General features: G+C 42.1%; 1 protein-coding gene and 1 pseudogene across 2 annotated transcripts in view; one reads left to right on the top strand and one right to left on the bottom strand.

Annotated features, from left to right (window-relative positions):
- Nucleotides 1-27,681, top strand: part of BORCS5 (BLOC-1 related complex subunit 5) — a 108,750-nt gene that overhangs the window by 68,715 nt on the left and 12,354 nt on the right. For both annotated transcript variants that reach the window (XM_033222834.1, XM_033222833.1), the window contains exon 3: nt 8,481-8,638. In XM_033222834.1, the coding sequence (XP_033078725.1) occupies nt 8,481-8,638 (158 nt within the window). The remainder of the gene's footprint in view (nt 1-8,480; nt 8,639-27,681) is intronic.
- Nucleotides 24,835-25,212, bottom strand: LOC117090500 (annotated as a pseudogene).

The raw sequence follows: 27,681 nt of genomic DNA, 5'->3' as shown, positions 1-27,681 counted from the left end.
ATGACCAGTAGACTCGAAAATAAATTTCTTACTAGTTTTGGGGGTATCATAGTCAGTTTGGGCTGCTATAACAGGATACCATATACTGGGTGGCTTAGACAACAAGCATTTATCTCTGATAATTCTGGTGGCTGGGAAATCCAAGGTCAAGGTGCCGGCAGATTTGCCTCTGCCGAGGACCTGCTCCCTGGTCTGTAGATGGCCATCTTCTTGCTGTGGCCTCACATGGCCGGGAACAGAAAGAGTGAGGGGAGGCTCTCATGTCTCTTCTTCTAGTGACACTAGCCCCATTCATGAAGCCTCCACATTCATGATATACTCACCCTTTGAGGTCCCCGCCTCCTAATACCATTACACTGGGGATTAGGATTTCAACACAGGAAATTTGGGGGAACACAAACATTCAGTCCATACAGGGGAATTTCTTTTTTCAGAATCTGATGTTTAATTGTGCCTTCACAGTAACTTTTGTCAAAGTTATATTTAATTTCTACTTCCTGGATTCTGTAGCAGGAAATGGAGCTTGTTATGTGCCCCAGTGTTTGTAATACTGATTTCTAGTCCTAGAAGTATCTAAGCCTCTCAGACTTAAGGAATTCGGTTTGGTATTATGTGGCTCTGCACTGTGCTATAGAAAAACTGGGGGTTTCCTCCCACCTGACATTTCAGAATGAAAAAGATCACTTAGCAAAATATTTCCCACACTGCTAACCCTGATGATTTTTCCACTCAACACTTTACACAAAGAGGTGGGTACAGATGGTAGTTTGCTGGATCTGTGGAATATTCAGTCTTGGTCTTCACTCACTGCCTGGAGCCTACTCCTCGTTCTTTTATAAACAAAGTGGTTTAAACAGGATCTTAGGAAATATCTCCAGTATTTACCATTTGCAAACCTAACCCTTAATATATGGAATCTGTTAGATCAGGTTTTTAACTCAATAAACATCTTTGGGTGCATCACCATGTTAAACTAAAGAAGTAGAAAACTGAAGGCAATGCTCCTGTTCCTTAACTGTAAGGAACATGTAATTTAGAAACTTCTTCTCTTCAACATGAAAAACTAACCATAAGTACGTGGATCAACATTCTTCTTTATGGAATATTAGGAATGAAGTGTCATGATGTTATGGTTTTTTTTTAATGGCTCAGTAAAAGAAAAAAATTATATAGTGAGATGAAGTAGATATGACAAAATATTAGTTGTTGAATCTAGATGGTGCGTATTTGGGTATACATTTTTTCCCTACTTTTCTACATTTAAAAATTTTCATAATAAAGGGTAAAGCAGAAAAATCCTAAGTATAAATAACATTTATAAAACTATACAAAAAATAATTTCAAGGGTGGTGTGTGGTTCATTCTCTATTAATGGTAAGGGTTTAGGTAATTATTGGAGTTGGTAGGAAATAATTAAAATAGGAGTATAAATCCAGAGGCCCGCAGAGGCCAGGCGGGTAATATGGGTGAGTGGAGCTGCCGGGCATTAGACAGGAGGGATGGTGGGGACTGAGCAAAGAGGCAAGTGTACAACTCATTGAAAGCATTCCAAAAATTTAAAAAATCTTAATGTGTGTTCAGAATGAAACACTTCAGAGGGCTGGCAGTTTGTGGTCTCCTAAAAATGACAAAATTTACCATCTCTATATTTACCCAGCTTTCTGTCCTTCTCTCTACTTTCAGAAGATCCAGGAGAGGCGTAGCTATCAATACTAGAGGGAGATGGTTTCCTGGCACAAGAGGGTGATGGGAAAACATTGTATCCAATGCCTCTAGAATTTGCCTGGGTTGCCACAACTTTGTTGCTTCAGGAATGGAAAATGTGGCCCATCTTCTTATTTTCTCTGTCCTGTCTTGCTCCTTCTATGACCTGGGGCAGGATTTGCGGTGGGTTTATGGAGATTCCTGTGAGTCAAGGAAGCACATTCTGAGGATAGACTCATGCACCTGGGTTTTGTTTTTAGATGGTTAGAGGGAGGATGCAATTGTGATTTATAAGAATGACTTAAAGTGTAATTCCTTTGATTTTGAAGTTGGCTAGGCAACTGAATTTGAACACCCTAGTGTGCCTGTTAGACCTGGCAGCCTTCTCAAAATCCCCCTCCTACTTCGCTCATTTCCCTCACCCTCCACCTTTTTCTCAAGAGGTAGAAGTGAGAGTTTTGTTTTGTGAGCTAAGGTTGGCTTCTGGGCCCTCTGCTTGAGCCACCTGGCAGCTTGGGGTGGCTCTGTAGCCTTCCTCCATCTCATTCTGCAATTCAGGCTCCCAATAGTCTTCTGAAGTGTGGAAGAGCTTCCTCATGCATGTTAGAGGAGCATGAGTCCAGACTGAGACAAGGACTCACTCTTAGGCATATATGCAGCCTACAGAGATCCTGAGAAGCCTTTTTCCTCCTAATATCTTCCTAGACTTATGCTTTCCTTGGAATTCCAGCAATAGAACTGCATACTCTTACCCTAGTTAAGAACCTTTTATGTACCAGGTGCTATACTAGACATGAGATAAAAGATAAGTGAAATGTGGTCCCTGTCTTCAACCAGCTCACCGTTTGTTATACCACTTTAATCACCTTAGAGAAAAATTTTTTTTTTTGAGATGGAGTCTTGCTGTGTTGCCCAGGCTGGAGTGCAGTGGCATGATCTCGGCTCACTGCAAGCTCCGCCTTCTGGGTTTGCGCCATTTTCCTGCCTCAGCCTCCCGAGTAGCTGGGACTACAGGCGCCCGCCACCACGCCCGGCTAATTTTTTGTATTTTTAGTAGAGACGGGGTTTCACCGTGTTAGCCAGGATGGTCTGGATCTCCTGACCTCGTGCTTTGGCCTCCCAAAGTTCTGGGATTACAGGCATTAGCCACCGTGCCCGTCCGAGAAAATGTTTTAAGATGTGTTCAGCCATATGAAATTTGGTGAGAATTAAAGATGAGGTTTTTACTTGTAGAGTAGAGGGCACTTGGGATGGGTGAAGAAAGGAGAACTGCCTCTAAAGGTCTTACTCATAGATGAGGAAAGACCTCAGCTACTTTTTGTTAAAAGGAGCTTATTTATTTAAAAAATATTTAAGGGGGAAATGCATTCATTTGGTTTAAAAAGTTCTGTTAAAAATATACTATGAAATTCCCACTCCTTACCCCTTGCCTCCATGTAATTCGTATATATCATTTCAGAGTTTATTTATGTAAATATAAGCAAATCTGAATGTATACTCTTATTTACTTGCACCCCAACCCCCATTTTTATGTAATGAGAGCACACTCTATGCATCTGTATACCTTTAAAAAAATTATGTCTTATGGAGATTTTTTTCCATGTAAGTACGTAGAGAGCGCTCTCATTCTTTTCTTTGTTCATGTAATACTATTTATAGATTTACCTTGATTTAATTAACAAGCCCTCTATTCCGGGACATCGCGGTGTTTGCTGACCTTTGCTGTTACAATCACTGCTGCAAAGAACACTCTTGTATATACATTAGACATCATTTAGCATGTGTGCTACGGTGTGTGTAAATTCCTAGTGGTGAAGGTGTTGCATGAGAGGCTATGCGTTTGTCATTTTGTTATCCATGCCAAGTTGCCCTCCTCCATTATGGTGTTAACAACTTACACGCTAAGCAGCAAAGCCAGTTTCCTCACAGCTCCATCTACAAAGTATTTTTCATGCTTTTCATTTTTACCGATTTGACAGGTGAAAAATGGGCTTGCGGTAAAGTTTCCATTTGTTTTTCTTATTATAAGTGAGGTTGTGCATTTTTTTTTTTATAGTTGAGGTATTGGTATTTCCTTTTCTGTGAAATATCTTTTCATATCTTTTGTTCATCCTTCTTTTGCTAATGTTTCTGTCTTTTTGTTTTTGTTTTTTTGAGATGGAGTCTCGCTCTGTTGCCCAGGCTGAAGTGCAGTGGCCGGATCTTGGCTCACTGCAAGCTCCGCCTGTGGGTTCAAGTGATTCTCCTGCCTCAGCCTCCTGAGTAGCTGGGAATACAGGCGCCTGCCACCGTGCCCAACTCATTTTTGTATTTTTAGTAGAGACGGGGTTTTACCATGTTGGCCAGGATGGTCTTGATCTCTTGACCTCGTGATCTGCCCACCACGGCCTCCCAAAGTGCTAGGATTACAGGCGTGAGCTACCACGCCCGGCCCTTTTGCTAATTTTTAATTTGCCAATTTCTTTTCTTTTATTTTCCTTTCTTTTTCCTTTCCTTTTCCTTTTCCTTTTCCCTTTCCCTTTTCCCTTTCCCTTCCCTTTTCCCTTTTCCCCTCCCTTTTCCCTTTTCCCCTTTCCCCTTTCCCTTTTCCCCTTTCCCCTTTCCCCTCCTTTCCTTTCCTTTGATGGAGTCGCGATCTTGGCTCACTTCAGCCTTTGCCTTCTGGGTTCAAGAGATTCTTCTGCCTCAGCCTCCCAAGTAGCTGGGACTGCAGGCGCATGCCACCACGCCCAGCTACTTTTTGTATTTTTAGTAGAGGTAGGGTTTCACCGTGTTGGCCAAGCTGGTCTTGAACTCCTGACCTCAGGTGATCTGCCTGCCTCAGCCTCCCAAAGTGCTGGGATTACAGGTGTGAACCACTGTGCCCAGCCTTATTTGCCAATTTCTAGGCACTCTTTATATATTAGGAAGTTTACCCTATGTCATATGAGTTATCACAATAGGAGGAAAAAGGCTTCCTGGGGTCTCTGCAGGTTTTTAATTTTCCCCAGATTTGGGGTATTCTTTTTGCATTTTAAATTTTAACTTGTATTTGTTGTCATGAGGAGTCTTGCTTTTTGTATTGTTGAATTTATCACTGTTTCCTTTATGGCTTTTGTGTTATTCTGGTCCACTATTAATGGCACACAATCATTCATTCCTTTTTCCATGGTGCCTCCTTCCTCTTTTCCTCTTTCAATTTCGGATTGACAGCAAAACACTTTTGGTATCTTCCCCCAAGTTTGTGTTCCTGGAAATGTATTTCTCGTCAGTGATAGGATAGCCCTTGATAGTTTTGTTAAGAGATTTTAGTGGTCTATAGAATTCCCATTTTCTTGGTACAGGCACTCTGGGAAACTGACAGTTTCTTATAAAACTAAACATGAAATTACCATATGACCCAGCAGTTGCATTCTTGGGCATTTATCCCAGAGAAATGAAAACTTCTGTTTACACAAAAACCTGTACATGACTGCTCACAGCAGACTTGCTTGTAATAGCCCCGAACTGGAAACAACCCAGATGTCCTCCAGTGGGTGAATGGTGAAACAGACTCTGATACACATATACCATGGAATACTACTCAGAATTTAAAAAAGAATTAACCATTCATATATCAACAACATAGACAAATCTCTAAAGTTTTATATCCCAAAAGCTTACATGATGTATTATTTCATTTATATAACACTTTTGAAAGGACAAAATGTTAGAAATGGTGAACGGATTAATGGTTGACAGTGTTTTAAAGATGGAAAGGGGGATGAGAGAAAGAGTGGGGTAGGTCTAGTTATAAAAGCAGCACAAGAAATCTTTGTGGTGATGGAACTTTTCAGCATCTGACCATAGTGGTGAATAATGAACCTGTGTATGGGGAAAAGTTGTACAGAACTAAATACAGACACAAATGAGTGCAAATAAAATGAGGAAATCTGGGCCGGGCACAGTAGCTCATGCCTGTAATCCCAGCACTTTGGAAGGCTGAGGCAGGCGGATCACCTTAGGTCAGGAGTTTGAGATCAGCCTGGCCAACATGGTGAAACCCTGTCTCTACTAAAAAATACAAAATTAGGCAGGAATGGTGGCACATGCCTGTGATCCCAGCTACTCAGGAGCCTGAGGTGTGAAAATTGCTTGAACAAGGTTGCAGTGAGCTGAGGAGATCATTCCACTGTGCTCCAGACTGGAAGACAGAGCAAGACCGTGTCTCAAAAAAAAAAAGGAAATCCGCCCAGGTGCAGCGGCATACTCCCGTAGTCCCAGCTACTTGGGAGGCCGAGGTGGGAGGATCTCTTGAGCTCAGGAGTTTGAGGCCAGCCTCAGCAACAAAGGGAGATACCATCTCTAAACCGAAAAAGGGAGGGATGGGTAGGAAATCTGAATAAGATCAGATTATATCTATGGATTATATCTATGTCAGCATCCTGGTTGTGATATTGCACCATAGTTTTACAAGATGTTACCATTGAGGGAAATTGGGTAAAGGGGGCACGGGATCCTGTACCTAGGATCTCAATAAAAATTTCAATAAAGAAGTCCCAATTTCTGCTAATACTGGATTCACCAAAACATACTGCCTGGAAGCAGGTTCAGTTCAAGTAACTGGTGCTGTCCTGTGTTAGGACTTGCAGTGCAGCAGCTGAGCAGTGGAATGTGGAGGAGCCTAGCAGTGCCTTGGGCTCCAGCCCTGTACTCTGCTCTGTCTCAGAAGATCTGAGAGCATTGACCAGCATTTCCCAGGATTCTCTGGGACAGCCCAGCTGGGTAGCCCTTCATACAGCCTGTCTGAAGGGAAAGAATACAGGCTTCAGCTCTAATATATCAGAACAGTGTGGGGTGGATGTTGGTGGTTGGGGACAGTGGGGAAGGGTTCCCAAGATGAGCTTTGGCCAGGTGAAGTGGCTCACACTGGGGCGGGAGGATCGCTTGAGCCCAGAAGTTTGAGACCAACCTGGGCAGCAAAACCCCATCTCTACTAAAAATACAAAAACTAGCTGGGTGTGGTAACAAATGCCTGTGGTCTCAGCTACTCTGGAGGCTGAGGTAGGAAGATTGCTTGGGTCCAGGAGGTCAAGGTTGCAGTGAACTGAGATGGCGCCACTGCACTCCAGATGGGCAACAGAGCAAGACTCTATCTCAAAAAAAAAAAAAAAAAAAAGAGCTTTGCTGTGCCCTGCACATGACCTACTGTCATATGTATTCTGTGTTCCTTATGCTGTAGCGTTGGCTCTGCTGTGAGACAGAGTGGCCTGGCATACGGTAGGGGGATCCCTGGGATCCCCAGGACCCTGCTGGGGAATCTCTGAAGTCAAAACTAGTTTTGTAATAATACTTAGATGTTATTTGCAAATCATGCTCATTCTCTTACACAAGTGTCCAGTGGAGTTTTCCAGAGGCTCAGTGATGTGAAATAGCAACAGATTAAATGCAGAAGCAGCTATGAGATTCCAGCTGTTTTCTATTAAGGCAGACATTAAAAAGACATTTAAAAAAAGAAACCAGTGGCATCATTTCACTTTTTTGTTTTGGAAGAATATTTTCCTTAAAATGTTATTTTTGTTAATGTATAAAGGGGTTTTCATTATATTTAAATGACAGAATATTTAAGGATGTTCTCAGTTTTAATTTTTAGAGGTGAATATCAAAAGATATAATTCACATAAAAGCTCTTTGGGGTCCTTGGTAATTTTTGAGAGTGTAGGGGTTCTGATAATTGAGAATTATTTGTTTGGCAGAAAGCTATAGGCTTAATTTCTAGACTGGGCTTTGCTTTGTGAATGTGGGTATCATTTGGCCTCTTCAATTGATTTCTTCTCCTGCAAATGCTATTAATTGCCCTGCTACATACCTATGAAAATATAATCCTCTATGCAAATGTAGGGGAGATTAATGGCTACATGGCTAAACTGGTGTTGAAAGAAAATGTAAAGAATGAGTTTCTGGCCTGTTAGCTGACAAGTCTGTTTACTTGTTAAGTGTCTTCATTTTAGCGTCTCCTAGCAGTTTCTGTATACATTTGATTTCTTTTTCTCAGTTTTTCAGAAAACCATTTTAATTATTTTAAAAAATTATATTCACACATTTTCTTTTCTTTTCTTTTCTTTTTTTTTTTTTTTTTGAGATGGAATCTGTCGCCCAGGCTGGAGTGCAGTGGCCGGATCTCCACTCACTGCAAGCTCCGCCTCCCGAGTTCACGCCATTCCCCTGCCTCAGCCTCCTGTATAGCTGGGACTACAGGCGCCCGCCACCGCGCCCGGCTAATTTTTGTATTTTTAGTAGAGACGGGGTTTCACCGTGTTAGGATGGTCTCAATCTCCTGACCTCGTGATCCACCCATCTTGACCTCCCAGAGTGCTGGGATTACAGGCGTGAGCCACCGCGCCTGGCCCACATTTTCAATTAATAAGGGATTTATATTCCTAGTACCTTGAAGTGAGGTGATAAGGTCAGGAGGCTCTGTTCTTGGAGAAACCATTCACTAGCTATGCGACTTTTGGAAAGTTACTTAACTTCTCTGTGTCTTGGCTTCCTCCTGTGTGTAAATGGAGCTAATAATACCTCACTTTCCAGGGCAGTTGTGAATATGAAAAATAGTGCACAGGAAGCAGTTAGCAAAAGTGCTTGGCACATAACAGATGCTCCATAAATAATAATTGCAACGATTGTCATTAACATATAGCAAAAGATGGAAGATTAAGTTGAAGTCTTACCCTGTCTTCAGTGAACTTATTAAACTACTTTATTCACAAGTTATTAGCAGTAATTTTAATTTAATTTCATTTTTTTCTCCTTTGAAGGGCTATTGAGTGGCCAGACTTCCCCAACAAATGCCAAATTGGAGAAACTGGACTCTCAGCAGGTGTTGCAGCTCTGCCTCCGATATCAAGATCACCTGCATCAGTGTGCAGAGGCTGTTGCTTTTGACCAGAATGCTTTGGTTAAACGTATCAAAGAGGTAATGTGCTCCGGGAAAATAACATTGCTGACTGGTTATTATGATTCTCTGCAACTCTGGATGCCATCTTAAGACTTGACATTTGTCACTATTGCTTTGAGGAGATTGCTTTTTCCTAGCAGTAAAATGTGATGATGAAAATAGTGGTCCACAGAGCTGGGCTAATTTAGAGTTTGAATTGTGATCACCACCGATTTGCTTGGCCAAGTTATTTAACTTCTTTCTCTTTGTCTCAGTTTCCTCATGTGAAAAATGGGGCTAATAGTAGTAACTTACCCCAAGGGTTGAGTGACAGATTGCTCAGTAAGTGTTAGCTATTATTAGTTTGTGTAAAGTCTTGCCATACTAATTTGCTCTAGCCACCATTCTATCTTTGAATTGACTGTAATCGTTTCCTGTGTGTAATTTATATTTTGTTTCCCAGTACATTATAATTTCTTTCAAAGCAGGAGTCTTGATACGAAAAGCTCCAGTGATTCTTAATGGTTTTATGGAAACAATTACGCCTATTTAACCCGCAAAGTTTTTAAAGGAAAGAAGCAATGTAATTCATGTGAAAGTACTTAGTAAACTGAAGAGCATGCTACAAATGTTGTATAATTATCAATCGCAGTAAATAGGTACTTCCTTTAAGCACTTAAATGTGTCATTGACCAGCTGCTGCACAGCACAGTTCTAGGGGCACAAAGGAATAAGTGAATACATTTTCCAAAGTTTTTAGTCAAGAAAAGCTTTAAATTTCTGACACCACGATGTACTGTAATATCAAGGAAATGTTAGGAGCTGTTTATTGGAGAAACCACTTACGTGAATGGCACTCCCAGATTTGTTTAACAACATGGCCCTTTAACTCTGGTGAGAGAAGATGATAGACATGGAGAAACAAGTGATGGGGCAAGAATCACTGCAGATTAACAATTTTTATTTAGCAATGGAGGTAGTACATCCTTGAGACTACAAAGTAGTCATTAGTTGTATTGACAGATTTAAATTTGCCAACGTCTCCAACATTTTAGTACTTAGCTTTCATAAAATGTTGCATGCATATACTCTTCTCTCATGGGTTAAATACTATTATTTGGAAAACTATTAAACATGACCTTTGATATTGCTTTTCATTGATGTGGCTTTGCAGATATTATAAACTTATTTTACTATATTATGGTCTACCAAGCTTTAATTTCCAAACATGACTATTCATTGGCATCATGTGGGTTTTTTGTTTTAATACTTTAATACTTTAATGTTTTAATACTTTTGTTTAATACTTTTGTTTTAAAGAGGAGTTCTCCTCTCCTCCCAGTATGTCTAGGTGTGGTCTTGAATCATTATTTTAGTAAGATAATATGGTTTGGCTATGTCCCCACCCAAATCTCCTCTTGAATTGTAGCTTCCGTAATTCCCACATGTCATGGGAGGGACCCGGCGGGAGGTAATTGAATCCTGCGGGGGGCTCTTTCCCATGCTGTTCTTGTGATAGTGAATAAGTCTCATGCAATCTGATGGGGAGTTCCCCTACACAAGCTCTCTTGCCTGCTGCCATGTAAGATGTGACTTTGCTCTTTCTTCACCTTCCACCATGATTGTGACGCCTCCCCAGCCATGTAGAACTGTGAGTCAATTAAACCTCTTTCCTTTATAAATTACCCAGTCTTCTGTATGTCTTTATGAGCAATGTGAGAACAGACTAATACTAAGGTTACCATATGATACTGATGCCACCCTCTGTTAGCTGGGATGTGGGAACCAGTGGTCTTAAGCACTATTTCTAAAATAAATTCTACAAAACTAGTTCCATGTAAAGAAGGTCAGACATTTTGCATATTCCCTCACCACCGCTTGTAAAATCACAAAGCATATTATTTCACTTAAAGTTCTTAGGAGTCTTGCAGTAAAGAAAGCCAGACTTTTGAAACTTATTTGACCTCAGAACATTTATCTTAGGGAACATCTATTAACGTCCCATAAAGTAGTGATTTTAGAACATTCTTTGGGAAATGCTATTGTAGACATAAGACTTCACCTTTTTAATTTTTTTTATTTTTTATTTATTTTTTTTTTGAGATGGAGTCTGGCTCTGTCGCCCAGGCTGGAGTGCAGTGGCCGGATCTCAGCTCACTGCAAGCTCCACCTCCCGGGTTCACGCCATTCTCCTGCCTCAGCCTCCCGAGTAGCTGGGACCACAGGTGCCCGCCACCTCACCCGGCTAGTTTTTTGTATTTTTTAGTAGAGACAGGGTTTCATCGGGTTAGCCAGGATGGTCTCGATCTCCTGACTTCGTGATTCGCCCGTCTCGGCCTCCCAAAGTGCTGGGATTACAGGCTTGAGCCACCGCGCCCAGCCTACCTTTTTAATTTTTTTAGAGACAGTGTCTCATACAGTCACTGAGGCTGGTGTTTAGTGATACATTCATAGCTCACTGCAACCTTGAACTGCTGGGCAGAAGCGATTCTCCAACCTCAGCTTCCTGATTAGCTTAGGACTACAGGTGTATGCCATCATGCCTGGCTATGTTGTCCAGGATGTTTTCAAACTCCTGAGCTCAAGCGATCCTCCTGCCTCAGCCTCCCAAAGCACTGGGATTATAGGTGTGAGCCACTGCCCCCAGCCAGACTTTACCATTTTTTACTGTTGTGCTAGAAGTTAATTAACTATGACATTAATGCTCAGGGATGAGATCTTAGAGTAATAATAAATTGGCTTTTTGATGCTTATTCTTTTTAAAAAGTCCTCTAAGTTCAAGACCAGGCTGGCCAACTTTGTGAAACCCCGTCTCTACTAAAAATAAAAAAATTAGGCAGATGTGGTGGTACATGCCAGTAGTCCCAGCCAGTTGGGAGGCTGAGGCACAAGTATCACTTGAACCTGGAAGGTGGAGGTTACAGTGAGCCCAGATCATGTCACTGCACTTCAACCAGGGCGACAGAGCCAGATTTCATCTCAAAAAAAAAACAAAACAACAATAACAACGACAACAAAAAACCCTCTAATCCATATCTGTTGTTTTGCAGTTTAGCAAAGTATGGTACAGAGAGATTAACTGACTAGTTGTATATCAGAGAGCTGGGCAAAGTGTTTTGTAGATGGAAATACCAGACAGAGCTTCTATTATACCACATTTTCAAGACTTTAGAGCAGTGTTTCTCAGCCCTGGCTACATGTTGAAATTACTCAAATTTTTTCCCCCTGTCTATATGAGGGGTAATTTTACACATATACTGAAGAAGACAGAGTAAAAGAAGACAGAGTAACACAGTGAGCCTTCATGTACTCATTACCAGCCACTACAATCATCAACTTGCAAATACTCCTGTTTCATCTGTATCCCTACTCCCTGCCACCCCCAACTGCATATTTTATAGTAAATCCCCAGACATGATTTCATCCATAAATTTTAAGCATATATCTTTAAAAGTGAAGGATTCTTTTTAAAAATAACTTTTAAATTTGAATTAATTTTAGACTTAGAGAAAAGTCACAGAAATAATTTGAGAGTGCCTATATACCCTGCCCCATGCAGCTTGCCCTAAAGTTAACACTTTACATAAGCTTCGTACAGTGATTGCCAGGAAATTACTAACAATTAAATGGAGACCTTATTTTGAATTTTACCAGTAATTCCACAAATGAATGACTCAGTCCTTTTGAAAGATATAGTCACAATGCTGTATACCTAAAATATTTAACAATGATAGCTTAATTCATTCAGTATAGCTGAGGTGCTGTTAAGAAAAGACCGATGTCTGGGTCTCACTCCAAACCGATTAGATCAAAATCTTTGAAGGGTGATAGGGTTGGGGCGGTGGGATGTTGGGTATTGTTATTTATGAAGGTGCTGTAGGTGATTCTAATATGTAACCAGGTGAGAACCAGTGTTTTGGAGCATTCATTTAAAAATAAACTGAGTTTGGCAGGTGACATGGCTTATGCCTATAATCCCAGCACTTTGGGAGGCCAAGGCAGGCAGATTGCTTGAGACCAGGAGTTCAAGACCAGCCTGGGCAACATGGTGAAACCTCATCTCTACAAAAAAGACCAAAAAAAAAAAAAAAAAAAAAATCCAGGCATGGAGGTGTGTGCCTGTATTCCCAGCTACTTGGGAGGTGAGAAGAGGTTGCGGTAAGCTATCTCCACTCCAGCCTGGGCGACAGAGCAAGACCCTGTCTCAAAAAATAAACAGTTTGAAATTCTGTTTGAAGAACTTTGGGATTCACTTTGAATAGTCAGTAGTTACCCAGGATTATTGCAAAACAGAGACCAGCACTCACAGTACTGAGCAGTAGCCAGCAGGGTGCTCAGGCAGAGGAGGTGAGCACAGTTTTGGGGCTTTCATTGGTGATGTAATGTGTCCGTTGCATCTCTAGTGGTGAGTATTAGCAAAGTCCTGAATCATATCCATCCGTCTATGTTCACTTCAGACCTAAGGGTTGAAATTAGTCACTTCCAAATGAGTAAAGCAGAGGATGTCGTTTTGATCAAACACCAACTCGCTGATATTATTCCAGATGTTTCCTGGAAATTTGGTTGGAAAGGTGAGGAAGTAACATAATACTATATGTTGAAAAGTGAGGGAACTTAATAACCATGGAGAATGTCTGTTAGTGGAAGTATAGAACTGGGACCACCTAGAGGTCCCTAAGATGACAGTACCTGTGATCACTTCAGTCTGCATCAAAGGGAAACATGGCTGTAACTATTTCTGATTCAGGTAAAAGAAAATCAGAGAGTTAGCTAAGCTTTCCTTATGTTAAATTTGGATGATGCTCTTGAATGAAAAGTTTATGTTTATAGATTTGTGTATGTGAGGGAGAAGAATGGAGGTAATTTACTTTACAATCAGGGAGTCTAGTGTCGTACCTTGACTACCGGTTTCTTTGACGGTGATAGGATGGCCCCTCAGCCAGCACTGTTGAGCAGCTATTGCAGACCCACCTAGTGGGAGGTCCTTTGGGGGTTCCAGAGGTGTGTAACCTGGTCCCTGCTCTTTGAGAGTTTAGCCTCAGTGAGGGAATGAAGATATACAGAACAGAAGTATGAAAAAGGCACTGTTGAAGGGGGTGCTCATTTGTGATTTATAACTAAAGTTCTGTAAGAGTTAATGATCAGGATATCCTGGAGCAGACAGGGTTTAAGCTAGGTATTTGGGGGAAAAAAAACCCAGGAGTTGGGAAATGAGAGGCAGAGGAGGGCATTGCTGCAGGCTAACAGCTTGGCAGTCTTAGAAGAAAATTAACTTTGGGGCTTCAGGGACAATGAAGAAACTGGCCGGAGTTTCGGTGAGCTTGCTCAGAGGAATCTCTGCATTCAGAACCATGGAAGGTTGGAATTGGAAGGACCTTAGAGACCCTCTGGTCCAGTGCTCTCATTATTCAGATGCAGAAATCAAAGCCTTTTAGAGAAAGTAAGCACTTTGCTCAGGTCCCACGGTGAGGTAGTGGCCAAAATTAAATTAAAAGTGGATGAAGATCAAAGGGGATTTTTTGTTTTGCAGGTGGTGCACTGGAACATGTTTACAGGATGAGGGGGAAGAGGCAGAAGAGACAAGATCAAAGATGAAGGAGAAAGGGGGATTCTTAGAGCGAGATCCCTGAGGAGGCAAGAGTTGGAGCCCTGTGGGACATTGGTTTTGAGAGAACAGGGAGGGCACAGGCAAGCTTATGGCAGAAGGGTCCCCGGCACAGATCGGTCACACCCAGCAGCTTGTGTATCCTCTGTGGAGAAGATGGGGGGTCATCTGTTGAGTGATCATAGTGACTGGATACAGTCATGAGTGCCATAAGGCCTTGAGGGCTCAGCTGAGGCAGGGCAACTTGTATTTGCTCTTTGTATTTGTGGACAGTCTGGCAAAATGGTTCTGAGTGTAAAATCCAGAGCCACACTGTCAAGGTTCAATCCTGGCTCCATCTCTGACTAGCTGTGTGACCTCAGGCAAGTCCCTTAATTCTTCTGAGCCTCAGTTTCCTTTTCCGTTCAGTGAGAACAGAATGACATCCACCTCAGGTTTTCGTGAGGGTGCAATCAGTTGTTCTTGGTTCAGTACTAGGGACCACGCCTGCCATGTAGTTAGACACTGTAGTGTTGGCTCTTGTTATTGCTTTAAATAGAAATGATGACTAAGGAGAAAGGCCTATCCTAATTGCCATGAATTGGGCCCATATGAAATTACTTGATACCAGCAGCTGTCTAAATATTGCCCGATTTTAAGCTCTGCTTTTAACAACCCAAGTATAAGAACTAAATAGAGGCAAGGCAAAAAAAAAAAACCAAAAATTTTTTTTTTTTTTTTTTTTTTAGTCCACTGTGGTTTCCTTCAAACCCTGCAGGATTTCTTTCATGCCACCAATATGTAGTTTTTGGAATTTCTGTAGTGAATTTTACTGTTTATTCTGCTTTGTGGATAGCATCCTCGTGCCTGGGGAACATGGGTCTTGAGAAATGTGAAGCTGGATGGTGGCAAACCATTAGTCCTTGGCTTCTAGGCTGTGGATACATGGCTGCCTCTGATTTGGGGGATTTCCTGTGTATTGCCTCATTTCTAGTTAAGGATTCAAGTTGACAGACACTTTGTTTTAGGTTACGTCTGTCATTGAAATGTAGGGTAACTGAAAGGCCAACAAGAAAGGAGTGTGCTTCCTCCCCAGGTGTGGTTTTCCTGGGGGCGAGGGACGAGGCCGGTGGCCAATCCGCAGCCCCAGGAAGATGCAGCACAGACTTTTGGAGCTTCTCTTGTCACTGCCCTGGGTCTTCTTTCGGCCTCATTCTAGTTGCTGTCAGTGGGTAAATACGTTCATAGATTAGAACGCCTTCGTAACTGAGATAAAGCCACAAGGTTTATTTTGTTACAGTTCCTGTGTGCTTGCTTAAAGGCCTTGAGAGTACATTCATGATATGATTCTGGTAACTCCTGTTTTAATTCTTAGATGCATTGATAAGCATTACTGTATTGCTATAAACCAGTGTGAAGCGTGGAAGGGGTTCAAATGAACTGGTAAGAAAAAATTGCAATCCTTGGAAAGCCGTGCGATTACACAAGATTATAGAGAGGCCCTAAGGTTTCTCTAATTTAGCCCTTTCATTGTGCAAATAAAGAAACCAAGGACCTTTGAGTGTACATGGGATTTGCCAGATATCTTTCCATTAGTTAATGACCAAGATGGTATTAGAAGGTGAGTCATCTTTTCCACTGCACCATACTACTTATGTTCTGCCTCTTTGGAGTCCTTCATTTCATTTTTGGTTATTCCTTTTTCACATGGTAAGTCCTCAACTGGTGTTTGAAAGAATGCACGAGAGTTGCCATTCATGGGCCTGCACACAGGGCTGGGCAGGGATTTCTTTCTGTCAATGGTACTGTAATGTTTAAGACCCAGCTGGAGTCATTTTCCAATTATTTGACCTGACTTCCTGTACTGTGTGTCCTCCCAGTGGGGAGAGATTGATCCAGATAAAATGAGTTGTTCCGAGTGATGCACAGAGCATCAGTGTCTGAACTGGCATTAGCATTCACTTTGAGCTCCTTTGGTTAAAAGCCTGGTTAGCGTGAGCTGTTGGCCAGGTGAAACTGTTGCTGTCACCCTGACACTGTGAACCGAATCTCCTTTAACTGACCACATTGTTAGAGTCCTGTGGCTGCTTTTAAACACATTTTTGCTTCAGTTGCTGCTTTCTTGACCTGAAATTATAAAATGAATTGGGAGTACCTGTTGCAAAACTACAAATTTTGACAAGAACATTGAGACGTTGGCTTCTTTTTGCTGAAATACTGAGGCAAGACATTTCAAGAAAATTTTGTGTTCCCATAGAATGTCACAAGTTACTCTGGCATAAATTCCAGGTTGAAACCTTACAATGTAATTATAGTTTCCCCGCTTCTTGTCCTTTGGGCAACCTTTCTTTTCTGTAAGAAATATAACTGGTCCCCTGGGTGGCAGGAAATCCAGGTGGGGGAGTGGGCTGCTTCTGGTTCGGCGGACTGTAAGGTATGCTGTACAGGGCTTCCTTGGGCCTGGCCCCACACTTCCTTTACACCAGTACTGTCCTGCCAAAAGCCAGAAATCCTGGAAGAGGGCCGAACCTAGTTTATTACTTGCCTGTTGGAAATGTAGGCTTGTGTTTTTTGGCAAGGCATGAGCAGAGCCTGGTTATTTGACTGCTCTGAGATTTAACTCCATTCCGTTTTTGGACAATGACATATGAGCATGTGTGAACAGCAGCTCCATTTCCCCCCAGTTTGCCTGCCCTAGACATGCCCCCAGACAGCTGGCTCTGCCAGCTTTCCCAATGCCAGGTTCTAGAGCCCCTGTTCTTCTCCCTCCCCTGCTCATTTCCAGTCCACCAGAGTGGGCAGTGTCAGAGGTCCCATGTAGTCTCCTCTCTTGTGAGGAACCCCAGAGCACCTGTAGTCTCTAAGCCAACTAGCCAATATCGAGGGCTCCTGGGTTATGGAAATGAAACCAGGGCTGGGAAAAGATATTCCCTGTCCTGTATCCCTTTCCATGAAGATAAACAAGAATTTTAGCAAATTTGAGCATTGCTGCAGTGCCTAGAACAATGCCTGGCCTGTAGTAGATGTTTAATAAATACTTGTTTAATGAACAACTTATATATTCTTCAGTCATTTCATCCTAGGGACTGATAAAGTTTTCTCATTCGATCAGAGAAAATAAAGGTTATGAGGGTTGCATTAGGTAGAGTAAGCTAGGCCACAGCTATAAATAGACTCAAAGATGTGTAATGGCTCAAATGCAACAGAAGTTTATTTCTTGCTCTTGTTCAAGGTGGATGTTTCTGGTTAGCAGGTGACTCCCCTCCATTGAGTTCAGGGATTCAGGTTCCTTCCATCTTGTGGCTCTGCCATCCCCAACGACCACGTTGTTGATAGTGTCCAGTGGCCAAAGGGAAAAAAGAGTGGACTAGCACAGATAGGAGGTTCTTACGGGTCAAACCTATAAGTGTTGCCTGTGACTTCGGCTAGAATTCAATGACATGGCCACAGCTAACTCCAAAGAGGCTGGGAAATACAGTCTATTGTGTGCCCAGGGGTACACTAAATTTTGAACATCTGGGTCATCTTCGAGCTTAGATTCCTAAAATGTATCTGCAGCCCAACTTTGAGATTCAGAAGGCCTGATACAAGGTTCCATGGTGAATTTTGCTTGGTTTAAGTCCTCCTGCCAATGAAAACCAAGTGACATTAGAAAAGATCTATACTTTTAACAATAAGTTAAAAAATAATAATCAGGTTGTAATAGTTTATATTCAATATGATTTCAACTGTGTTAAATATTATTTTGTTTGTTTATTTTAGAACAGGGTTGTCCAATCTTTTGGCTTCCCAGGGCCACATTGGAAGAATTGTTGTGGGCCACACATAAAATATATTAATGCTAAGGATAGCTGATGAGCTTAAAAAAAAAAACTCATAATATTTTAAGAAAGCTTACAAATTTGTATTAGGTCACACTCAAAGCTGTCCCGGACTGCAGGTGGCCTGCAGCCAAACAATCTTGTTTTAGAGACAGGGTCTCCCTCTGTGGCCTAGGCTGGAGTTCTGTACCACAATCATAGCTTACTGTAGCCTCAAATTGCTGGGCTCCAGTGATCTACCCACTTCAGCCTCTCACATAACCAGCACTACAGGTGTGCCACCTACCTGGCTAATTTTTAATTTTTTTTGTAGAGACAGTGTCTTGCCATGTTGCCTAGGCTGGTCTTGAACTCCTGGCCTCAAGCAATCCTCCTACCTCACCTTCTCAAAGTGCTGGGATTACAGGTGCGAGCCATCGTGCTTGGCCGTGGTAAATATTCTTAATAAATGATTAGGCAGAAGGAAACATGACAGTGACTCAGTTGTGGTTGCCCTTTAGAGATGAGATTATCATTGGTGTTTGTTTTAGCCTGCTTTTGTTTTTCTGTGTTTTACAAGATTTCTGTCTCGAACATGCATTACTTTTTTTTTTTTTTCAATTTGAAATACTTTTTTTTTTTTTAAACTGATGGATAGGCTCCATCTTCAGAGATTCTGTGCCAGTGGGTCTGGAGTAAGGCCCAGTACTGGCTCTTTTACTTTTTAATTTAATTTTTTTTACAGAGAGGGTCTCATTCTGTCACTTAGGCCAGAGTGCAGTGGCACAGTCATAGCTCACTCCAGCCTCAAACTCCTAGGGTCAAGTGATCCTCCTGCCCCAGCCTCCCCAGTAGCTAGGATTACAGGTGAGTGACACCATGCCCAGCTAACTTTATTTTTTATTTTTTATTTCTTTTGTAGAGACAGAGTCTTGCTAGCTTGCCCAGACTGACTTTGAACTCCTGGCCTCAAGCAATCCTCCCACATCAGCCTCCCAAGTGCTAGGATTACAGGCATGAGCCACCGTACGTGGCTTCTGTTTTTTGTTGTTTTTTGTTCTCACAATATATGAACCTCATAAGAGTTGCATCTCCCTGCCTGAAGCTTTTTGATTCACCAAGATAAGAATATGCCTCAGAACTTTGTACGCACATGCCTTTACGTGTCTGCTGCATTTATGAAGTAGTCAGCTCTGTGTCAGGCCCTGTTGAAGGTGTCGAGGAAATATCACTACAAAACAGACAAGACCTTTCTTCAGAGATCTTACACTCCATTGTGGACACAGACAATAAATAAAGTAAAAAAATAAAATAGATGGCAGGTAAGATGGTAAATACAAGAATAAAAAAAAAAAGTAAGGAGATACAAAATGTCAGTAGAGTAGAAATTTGACATGGGGTGACACAGAAGGCCTTGCCAGAAAGGAACTTTTAATATAAAGACCTGCTCGTCAGTACAGAGCTAGCCAGGATGTTCTTCTTTATAACTCTGTCTGGATCTGAAATTTATCAGATTATTTGACCAATGGCAATCCCAGTTCCCAAGATTCTGTTCTTTACTATCTCTCTGCTCATTGTCATGTTTATCTGAATGTTCTGAACTAGAGTCTTATTTGCTATCTCTGTTGTTAGCTGGTAGGAGACTTGCAGATCTATACTCCTTTTAAAAACATCTCTGAATTGTTTTAGATTTCAGGGACTTCCAAAGGATCTCATCAGGAGGTGTCCCTAAAGCTTGAGGCAGCATTTAATTTTCTTCTGCCCATGCTGACAGACTGAGTATAATATTGTAAGACTTTAGTCGATGTCCGGCGATCCTCCATAGTTCTCATTCTACACATGAGTAGAGAGCATTTCACTTGTCTAAGGCCATATCACACCGTTGCTGGAAACTGCCCATGACAGCCAACCTGCAGCCCAGAGCAAAAGGCATAATGAATGTGGAAGGACTCTGCAGAACCATGGAGTTATGCAAAAGAAAGGATTATTTTGGGAGAGTAAAAGTCATTTATTTCAAATGCAGCCAGACAAGGAGGGATTGCAAAGTGTTATTCTGTAGAAGTATGAGCATTAGTAGCGTAACACAGCATCATTTCAGTGATAGTTTCTTCCTGTATCCCAAAGTCTCCCAGCCTCCTCCCTTCCCCTTTCTACCTGGAAGTTTACAAATTCTCTCTTTGCCCTTGCTGAGACTTAGATTCTCTAGAGTCTGTCACTCACCTGCCTCTCCATCTTATATTGTAATAGTCATAGTTGTATTCTGCAAAATCCGTGAAATTCGGATGGCTCTGGCCTGAAATACCCAGCCTCCACTCCTGCTCCCCGGCTTCTGCTGTGCCCCCTCCTCCTGGCGTCTGCTCCCCCTCTCTGCCTGAGGAATCCTGCTCTCCCATCAGCAACCGCCAACAGCCTGGCACATGCGGAGGTCCCGGTTTCCCTTGATCACAAGGGACCTCCTTCCTTAGGCCTCCCTGGTGTACAGGAAGTGTTTGCTGGAACAGTTTATGTGGTAAAGTTGAGTCGGTGCCTCAGCCGTCTACATGGGGAATGACATAGGCCTCTGGACTGGAAATCAGGCTCCAGCCTGACGTCCTGAGCAGCCGTCTAGCATCCTGCCCGGGAGCATAAGGCAGCGCCAGTGGCAGTACCAGATCATTAGACCAATATCATCGTCCCGTGTACGGTATCTTGGTTCTTTCTTCAGGCACAGGGTGGATTATTTTAGCTGTAAAATATTGACCCACGCACCACTGCTAAGCTCTGTTCTCCGAGTCAAAAAGGGATTGTGTTCACACATGGTTTGGGTGGACACACCAGGGAATTACAGAGCACATAGTCCAGTTTCACACTGTTTCATTACCTTAGCTCAGGTTCTAAGATGCTGAATGTGTCGCCTCAGTCATACAAACTTACTTTTATTTCTCTTTCATTCTGGACATCGGAAAGGGGAGTCCAGGTTAGTGGCGTGGCTTGGAGACTTTCCTCGCTGTCCACCTGCTGCATCTGTGAGGCTTCTCCGGCCCCTCTCGTGATGTAGTAGTGGCAGCAACAATAGTGTTACAGCTGTCGGTTTTACGTGTTTGCCACGTGCCAGGTTTAGAATAGGCGTTTTGCATGTATCATCTGTATTTCACGATCAGCTGAGATTCAGACACCCGAATGTGTTCCCGGTTACACAGTTGTCGAAGTGGAGCTGGGATGCCGGCTCAGAGCTAACGTCCACTTTCGAGACTCTAGGCCATGCTTCCTTTCCACCTCTTTGTCCATTGTCTTCAGTTCTTTTATTTTTTATTGATTGATTGATTGAGATGGAGTTTTGCTTTGTGGCCCAGTCTGGAGTGCAGTGGCGATCTCGGCTCACTGCAACCTTTGCCTTCTGGTTTCAAGCGATTCTTCTGCCTCGGCCTCCCGAGTAGCTGGGATTATAGGCACCTGCCATCATGCCCAGCCAATTTTTGTATGTTTAGTAGAGATGGGGTTTCACCATGTTGGCCAGGCTGGTCTCAAACTCCTGACATCGTGATCCGTCCGCCCTGGCCTCCCAAAGTGCTGGAATTACAGGCATGAGCCACTATGCCCGGCCTCATCTTCAATTCTTTAAGGGCTTATTCTTCCAGCCTGTCTCCTGCTCATGCCCAGTGTTCAAGCACGTTCCCTTACCCTGTATTCCTTTATAATACTCGCCGCCTAGTGTCATAGTATACTTAGCATCTCAAAAGCAGTCTTTGTAGGATGCAACCACACGTTAAAATAGCCCTGAAGACCCCACATTGACATTCTTTAGGTGACAACTCTGCCTACCTTGGGGATAACTTTTTTATCCTTCCACCCGTGCTCTGGAGAATGGGGCTTTTTACCAGTGTCTCAGAGGACTCCACAGTCTCTGTCTACGGAAGGTAGACAGACAGTGGACTCGTGCTGAAGAGCTTCATCCTTCCCCACTGTCACTCTGGAGGAGTTGCAGAGAGGGAGCCTCGAATGAGTCAGGGCTGGGGTGCTCGGTTGCAGACGGGGCCCTCTCCAGGAGGCAAAAGATCCCAGATATCTACGTGCTCTACACCGCTGTCTTTCGTGGGACCCGAGGAAAGCTCTCCCAAGGAAAGGGAGGAGTGGGACTTCGGACCCTCAGGCTTTTATTTTTACTCATGATGTGTTTCTTTTCCTGATTTGCTGGCGTCAGTGCCGTTTTCAAGGCCTTTTGTTGCGGGGAGGTATAATCTGCCTGTTTAGTTTTGGAAGCTGCTGAACGGTTTTAGGATTTATTTCCCACTTTCCCACCTAGACATGATGCCAAGAGTAAGAAGGCATCAGAGGAAACTGGGCAAGTCCTAAAGTAATTATTGGAACAGTCATGCAATTCAAATTCCTGCCCTTCTGATATCTCTTAATTCTCTTGAAGACCTGAATAAAATGTGTTCTTTTTCTGAGACATGTAGATACATTGTTTGAACAAAGGAAACAGGGTGGCTTCAAAATGTCCAGTATGTGGAAATCGATGCCGTTCAGCCTGTGGGGTAACGAATGGAAACACTGGCGACAGTCGGCCCCATTGTTGGTCATGGTGCAACAGGAAGCGGTACACTAATAAGGAGCCAGGGGAGGTTTATGTAATTCAGAAGGAAGCAGACGACGTGTGTGCAGTTTTGACTGATGCCCTTCTCACTGCGGATCCAGGCTCACGGAGCAGGTTCCTATGACTGATGGACGTGGAGATGTCTGATTGGATTTTGTCATTTGATTTTTGACACTAACTAATGATAAGATTTTTATTTCCCTTATGGTCAGAAATAGTGTCTTGAAAAACTTCACTTTAGATCTTAGTTTTCACACACAGTTATAATTCACTGGGTAAAGCATAGTAGAACAAGCTATGGAAAAGGAAATGTCACTGGTAGACTTTGGTCGCTTAGGACAGGTATGGTGGCCCCTGGAATCAGGAGATCTGGACTTCAGTCCTGGCCCCGTCCGTCCCAGCCTTGAGAGCTTAGGGATAATGCTTGCCCACTTTGGGAGCAGTCTTCATCTGTAAAAGGAGCGGGGTGCTCAGGACCCTTATACCTCATTCTTTTACAGATGAAGATTGCTTTGTCTAAGCCCGCTTGGTAAGGTCAAGAATTGTGAAATGTTTGTACAAGTGCGATGTCAAGAGTACAAAGTGTATAAACGAACTGCCAGTGAAAATGTCGTTTAAGTTTGTCTACTAACAGATAGTTTATTCCCTTTGGTCTCTTCTCAGTTTTTGTTTTGTAAATGTCCATGTTTTGTCTGGTAATTTGTTATTTTTATTATTAGAAAAGTAAACCCCAAAGTGTTTTTCCATTCCACTTGACAGCATAAAAAATTGCCATTTAAATTCAGCTCTTAAGGAGTTCAAAAAGGCATTAAACACACTGCTCAACATGGTATGTATTTAATTGAAATGAACTGACATTTGAACTAATTAGCTCTTTAGAAAAGATAGGCAAAAATTAGGCCAAAAAGCATGGGTTTGAATTCTGGCTTCACTGCTAGTACGAACTATGTGACCCTGGGCACCTTTTGTCACCTCTGAATCTCTAATTTCTCATCTCTAATAGGAGAGTGACACTTTCCCTATGAAGTGTGGTGAGGTATAAAGATAATGTATGTAAACTGCACGGTACAGTATCTGACAATTAGTAGATACTTAACGGATAACAGCTGTAACTGTTATACATTATTTTATTACAATAATTAAAATAACTAGAGAATTCGTGTATATTATATACTGGCTTCTACCTACCAAATCATTGTAACGTGATGTGCATTGATTACCGAAAGAAATAGTCCACCAGGATGGATGCCAGTTTTGTTTCTGTTAGAGTGTGTGGAGTGAGATTTACCAGAGAGGGATTTCTCTTTTCTGGTTGACAGATCAAAGGTACGCCTGTGAGAATAAATGGTGAGAATGTATTCTGTTATTTTTTTAACAGTGATAAAATATACTTTTATTACTTTGTTGACTCAGAGGGTTGTAAAAAAATTATTGCTAAAGTAGGTATCAGGCAAACAGAAAGGTGCTTTAGAAGTCCGGTTACCTTGGAGTTTATTTAAACTAAGAGAAAAACATCATAATGTTTCCATGCAATACATATTTGGTTCTTTAACAATTGTGTGACAAACAGCAGAAGGGATTAAGGAATGCCGCACTTGTGATCCATACAAAACACCAACATTTTAGGTTGTACGTTATTAAAGAAATATCTCAAAAACTTTGAAACACTGTAGTAGCCAATACATAGAGGCATGCCATAGGTGGGCACAGGAATGCAGTTTAGAAAAATAAATCGCATAAGAACTACTCAATTTCTTTAAAATCACTGAGAAAGAAAAGCAGCATTGAGCTGGCTGGGCGCGGTGACTCCCGCCTGTCATCCCAGCACTTTGGGAGGCCGAGGCGGGCAGATCACGAGGCCAAGCGATCGAGACCATTCTGGCCAACATGGTGAAACCCTGTCTAATTTTTGTACTAAAAGTACTTTTTTTTGGTACTAAAAGTACAAAAATTAGCCGGGCGTGGTGGCAGGCACCTGTAGTCCCAGCTACTCAGGAGGCTGAGGCAGGAGAATGGCGTAAACCCGGGAAGCAGAGCTTGCAGTGAACCGAGATTACACCACTGCACTCCAGCCTGGGGGACAGAGCAAGACTCTGTCTCAAAAAAAAAAGCAACATTGAACTTTCTTATTGACTTTACACAGCTTCTATAGAGTACCTTGAGTTAAATCCAAGAGCAAAAGTTGACTCTCCTCCTCTATTTTTGGTAAACAACTGCATGGTAAACTTACATGACTTCTCTTCCCTGAATTTTACCTGAGAGTAGCCTTTTAAAATTTTTATTTAAAAGAGGGCAGGTTTGGCACTTTTATAGTGATGCCACCAGTGTTAATATTTCTTGGGATCTCAAGAAGATTCAGATTTTTTTTATAGCTGGTACAGCACAGGCTGGAGCTCCCACTAAGCCAGCCTCAGATTTTTCCAGCTTATTTTGTGCATCAATTTGTGTAACAATACAATTCATGTTTGTCTCCAATACCATTCCTCCATCACCATTTCTGCAAGAATATTGTGAACCTTGTCTACATGGAAAATCAAATCCGGTTCACAAACATTTTCAAAACATTTGTCTAATGTTTCCACAAATACGTAGGGCTGATAGAACTTGGAGAGCTGCGGCTTCCCATGGTTGTTAAGATTGGGATCACCTTGATCATGGCTGAGCCGGGCCCACCGGGTGGGCACGGGGGCCAGGGTGGGGGTCGGCGGGCAAACCTCGCCTCGTCATCTTGCCGGCGATCCTTCCCCACCCACTCCCTCCCGCACACCAGCAAGAGTTTGTTCTTACAGGCTGCCATTGCAAACTACTGCCTTCAGAAACAAGGTCACTTCAAAGTGTCCAAAATGTGGTAATTAGTGCCATTCAGCCTGTGGGGTAATTAAGGAAAACATTTGCCCATTGTCCGTTGTGCAAGAGAGAGGTGTCCAGGAAAGATTCATACTCCCAAACCCTCCACGGGAATGGTGATCTGGAGGAGGGTTGGACAGCCAGAAAGCACACAGTTGACCCTGAAAGGTTTTGTTGCAGCCTGTCATACCCTAACCTTTATAATCTGTCTGAATCTCTACTGCAGGTCAAGTAACCATGGTCTGGGGGGGGATAGAGGTGGCAGGTGGGCTAGAATGTGCCATATCTTGATTTGTGGCAATGGGCCTCCTACTCTACGGAGTGGAGACAGCTAATAACATGAGTCAAAGACCAAATCATGGGATAGTCAGTGTATGAAAACACAAGCACCGAGTTCACTTACCAAAAAATGGTAAGTATGTGAGGAGATGGAGATTTTAATTAGCATGACTATAGAAATCATTTCACTGTGTATATGTATGTCAAAACATGTTGTATGCTGTAAATATAGTTTTTATTTTTTAAAAAAAGAATGCCGTCAGTATGAGTCCATTTAAAAATCAGTAGGCTTGAAGGTTCAAGGAAATTGCTGAGGACTGGCATCTCACACTTCCTTTTGGGGTTAGTTGATGCATGGTATAGTTAATGTAAAGATCCAGGATCTTATGAACACAGCTTTTTACCTTGGACTGTTCCTCCTGCAGACTCAGCTACCACCTTCCTTTATGATTAAAAATGTATTACTTAGGCTCAGCAGTTTGTTTCAGAGCTACTTTCGTAGTGTCTAGTCCAGGATTCCCAGATAGCTTTCTTCATCTTTGTAAACTCGAAAGTGGCCATCTGGGGTTCAGTGTCAAGAAGGGTTCTGAGTCCAAGTCAGATTTAAAGAATAACCATGATGCATTACTGGTATCTGTCAGAGGTCTGGGAGAAGGAATTGAAGGTGTTTGAATACATTTATTTTATTATTTTTTAAAATTGGGTTATTCACATAGTTCACCCTTTTACAATGTGCATTTCAGTGGTTTTAGTATTCTTGCAAGATTGCGCAGCTACACAACTATGTAATTCCAGAACATTTTCATCTCCCTAGAAAGAAACTCTATGTACATCAGCAGTCACTCCCCATACCTCCATTCCCCATACCTCCATTCCCCTCCATACTGGCAACTGCCAATCTCCTTTCTGTCTATATGGATTTGCCTGTTGGGGGTATTTCATATAAAGGGAATCATGTGATACGTGGCCTTTGTGTCTGGTGTCTTTTACTTAGCATAATGTTTTCAAGGTTTACCCATGTTGTAGCTTATATCAGTATCTCCTATCTTTTTATGGATGAAGAATATTTTATTCTATGGACAGACCACATTTTGTTTATCCATTTCTCAGTGGATGGACATTTGGGTTGTGTCTACTCTTTGCCTATTGTGAATAATGCTGCTATGAAAATTTGTGTACAAAGTTTTGGGTGAACATATAATTTACTTCTCTTGGGAATATATGTGAAGTGAAATTGCTGGCCGTATAGTAACTTTATGTTTAACTTTTGGAGAAACGGCCAACCTGCTCTTCAAAATGACTGTCCTATTTTACATGCCTCCCAGCAATGCACAGGGGTTCCGGTTTCTCCACACCCTCACTAACATTTGTCATTGTCTGCCTTTTCATTTGAGCCATCCTAGTGGGTGTGAAGTTGTATTCTTTGTGTTTTTGATGTGCCCTTCTCTAACATCCAACGATGTTGAACATCTTTTCCTGTGTTTATTGGCCATTTGTATATCTTCGTTGGATAAATGGCTTCAGTTGTAATTCCAAGGCCAGATTTTTGCCCTAGGAACAGGACTGATTTATATAGTTAGGCTAACTGCTTCCTAATTGGGAGAATTGGTAGTTGTGAATTTCAGAAACATCTGAGAAGGGTGGATATTGAAGCTTTATATAAAACATTGTAGCAGTTTTCTTTGAATGTGATTATGATTTGGGAACTTCTTAGTTTTACTACCATGAAAAAACTTTCAAGCATATTTTGCCATTCATTGTTAGAATAATATAAACATACATGTTTATAGCAGTGTTGTGTTTTCAGATCATTCTTACATATATTATCTCATTATAACCATTACAACACTGCCATGAGATAGGATGAATATTAGCCGTTATTATCCCCACTTTTAAAAAGTAGAAGCTGAGAGTCAGCTTGTGACTTGCCCAAGTTCACCAACTAGTAGGATTTAAATTCAGGTCTTCTGACTTACTTTGTTAATGGTAATGAACTATT

This window comes from Trachypithecus francoisi, unplaced genomic scaffold, assembly GCF_009764315.1.
Source record: "Trachypithecus francoisi isolate TF-2019V2 unplaced genomic scaffold, Tfra_2.0 Lachesis_group11, whole genome shotgun sequence".
Classification (NCBI taxonomy): domain Eukaryota; kingdom Metazoa; phylum Chordata; class Mammalia; order Primates; family Cercopithecidae; genus Trachypithecus; species Trachypithecus francoisi.
The sequence above is the reverse complement of the archived record's forward strand: the minus strand, read 5'-3'. Positions and strand labels throughout refer to the sequence as shown.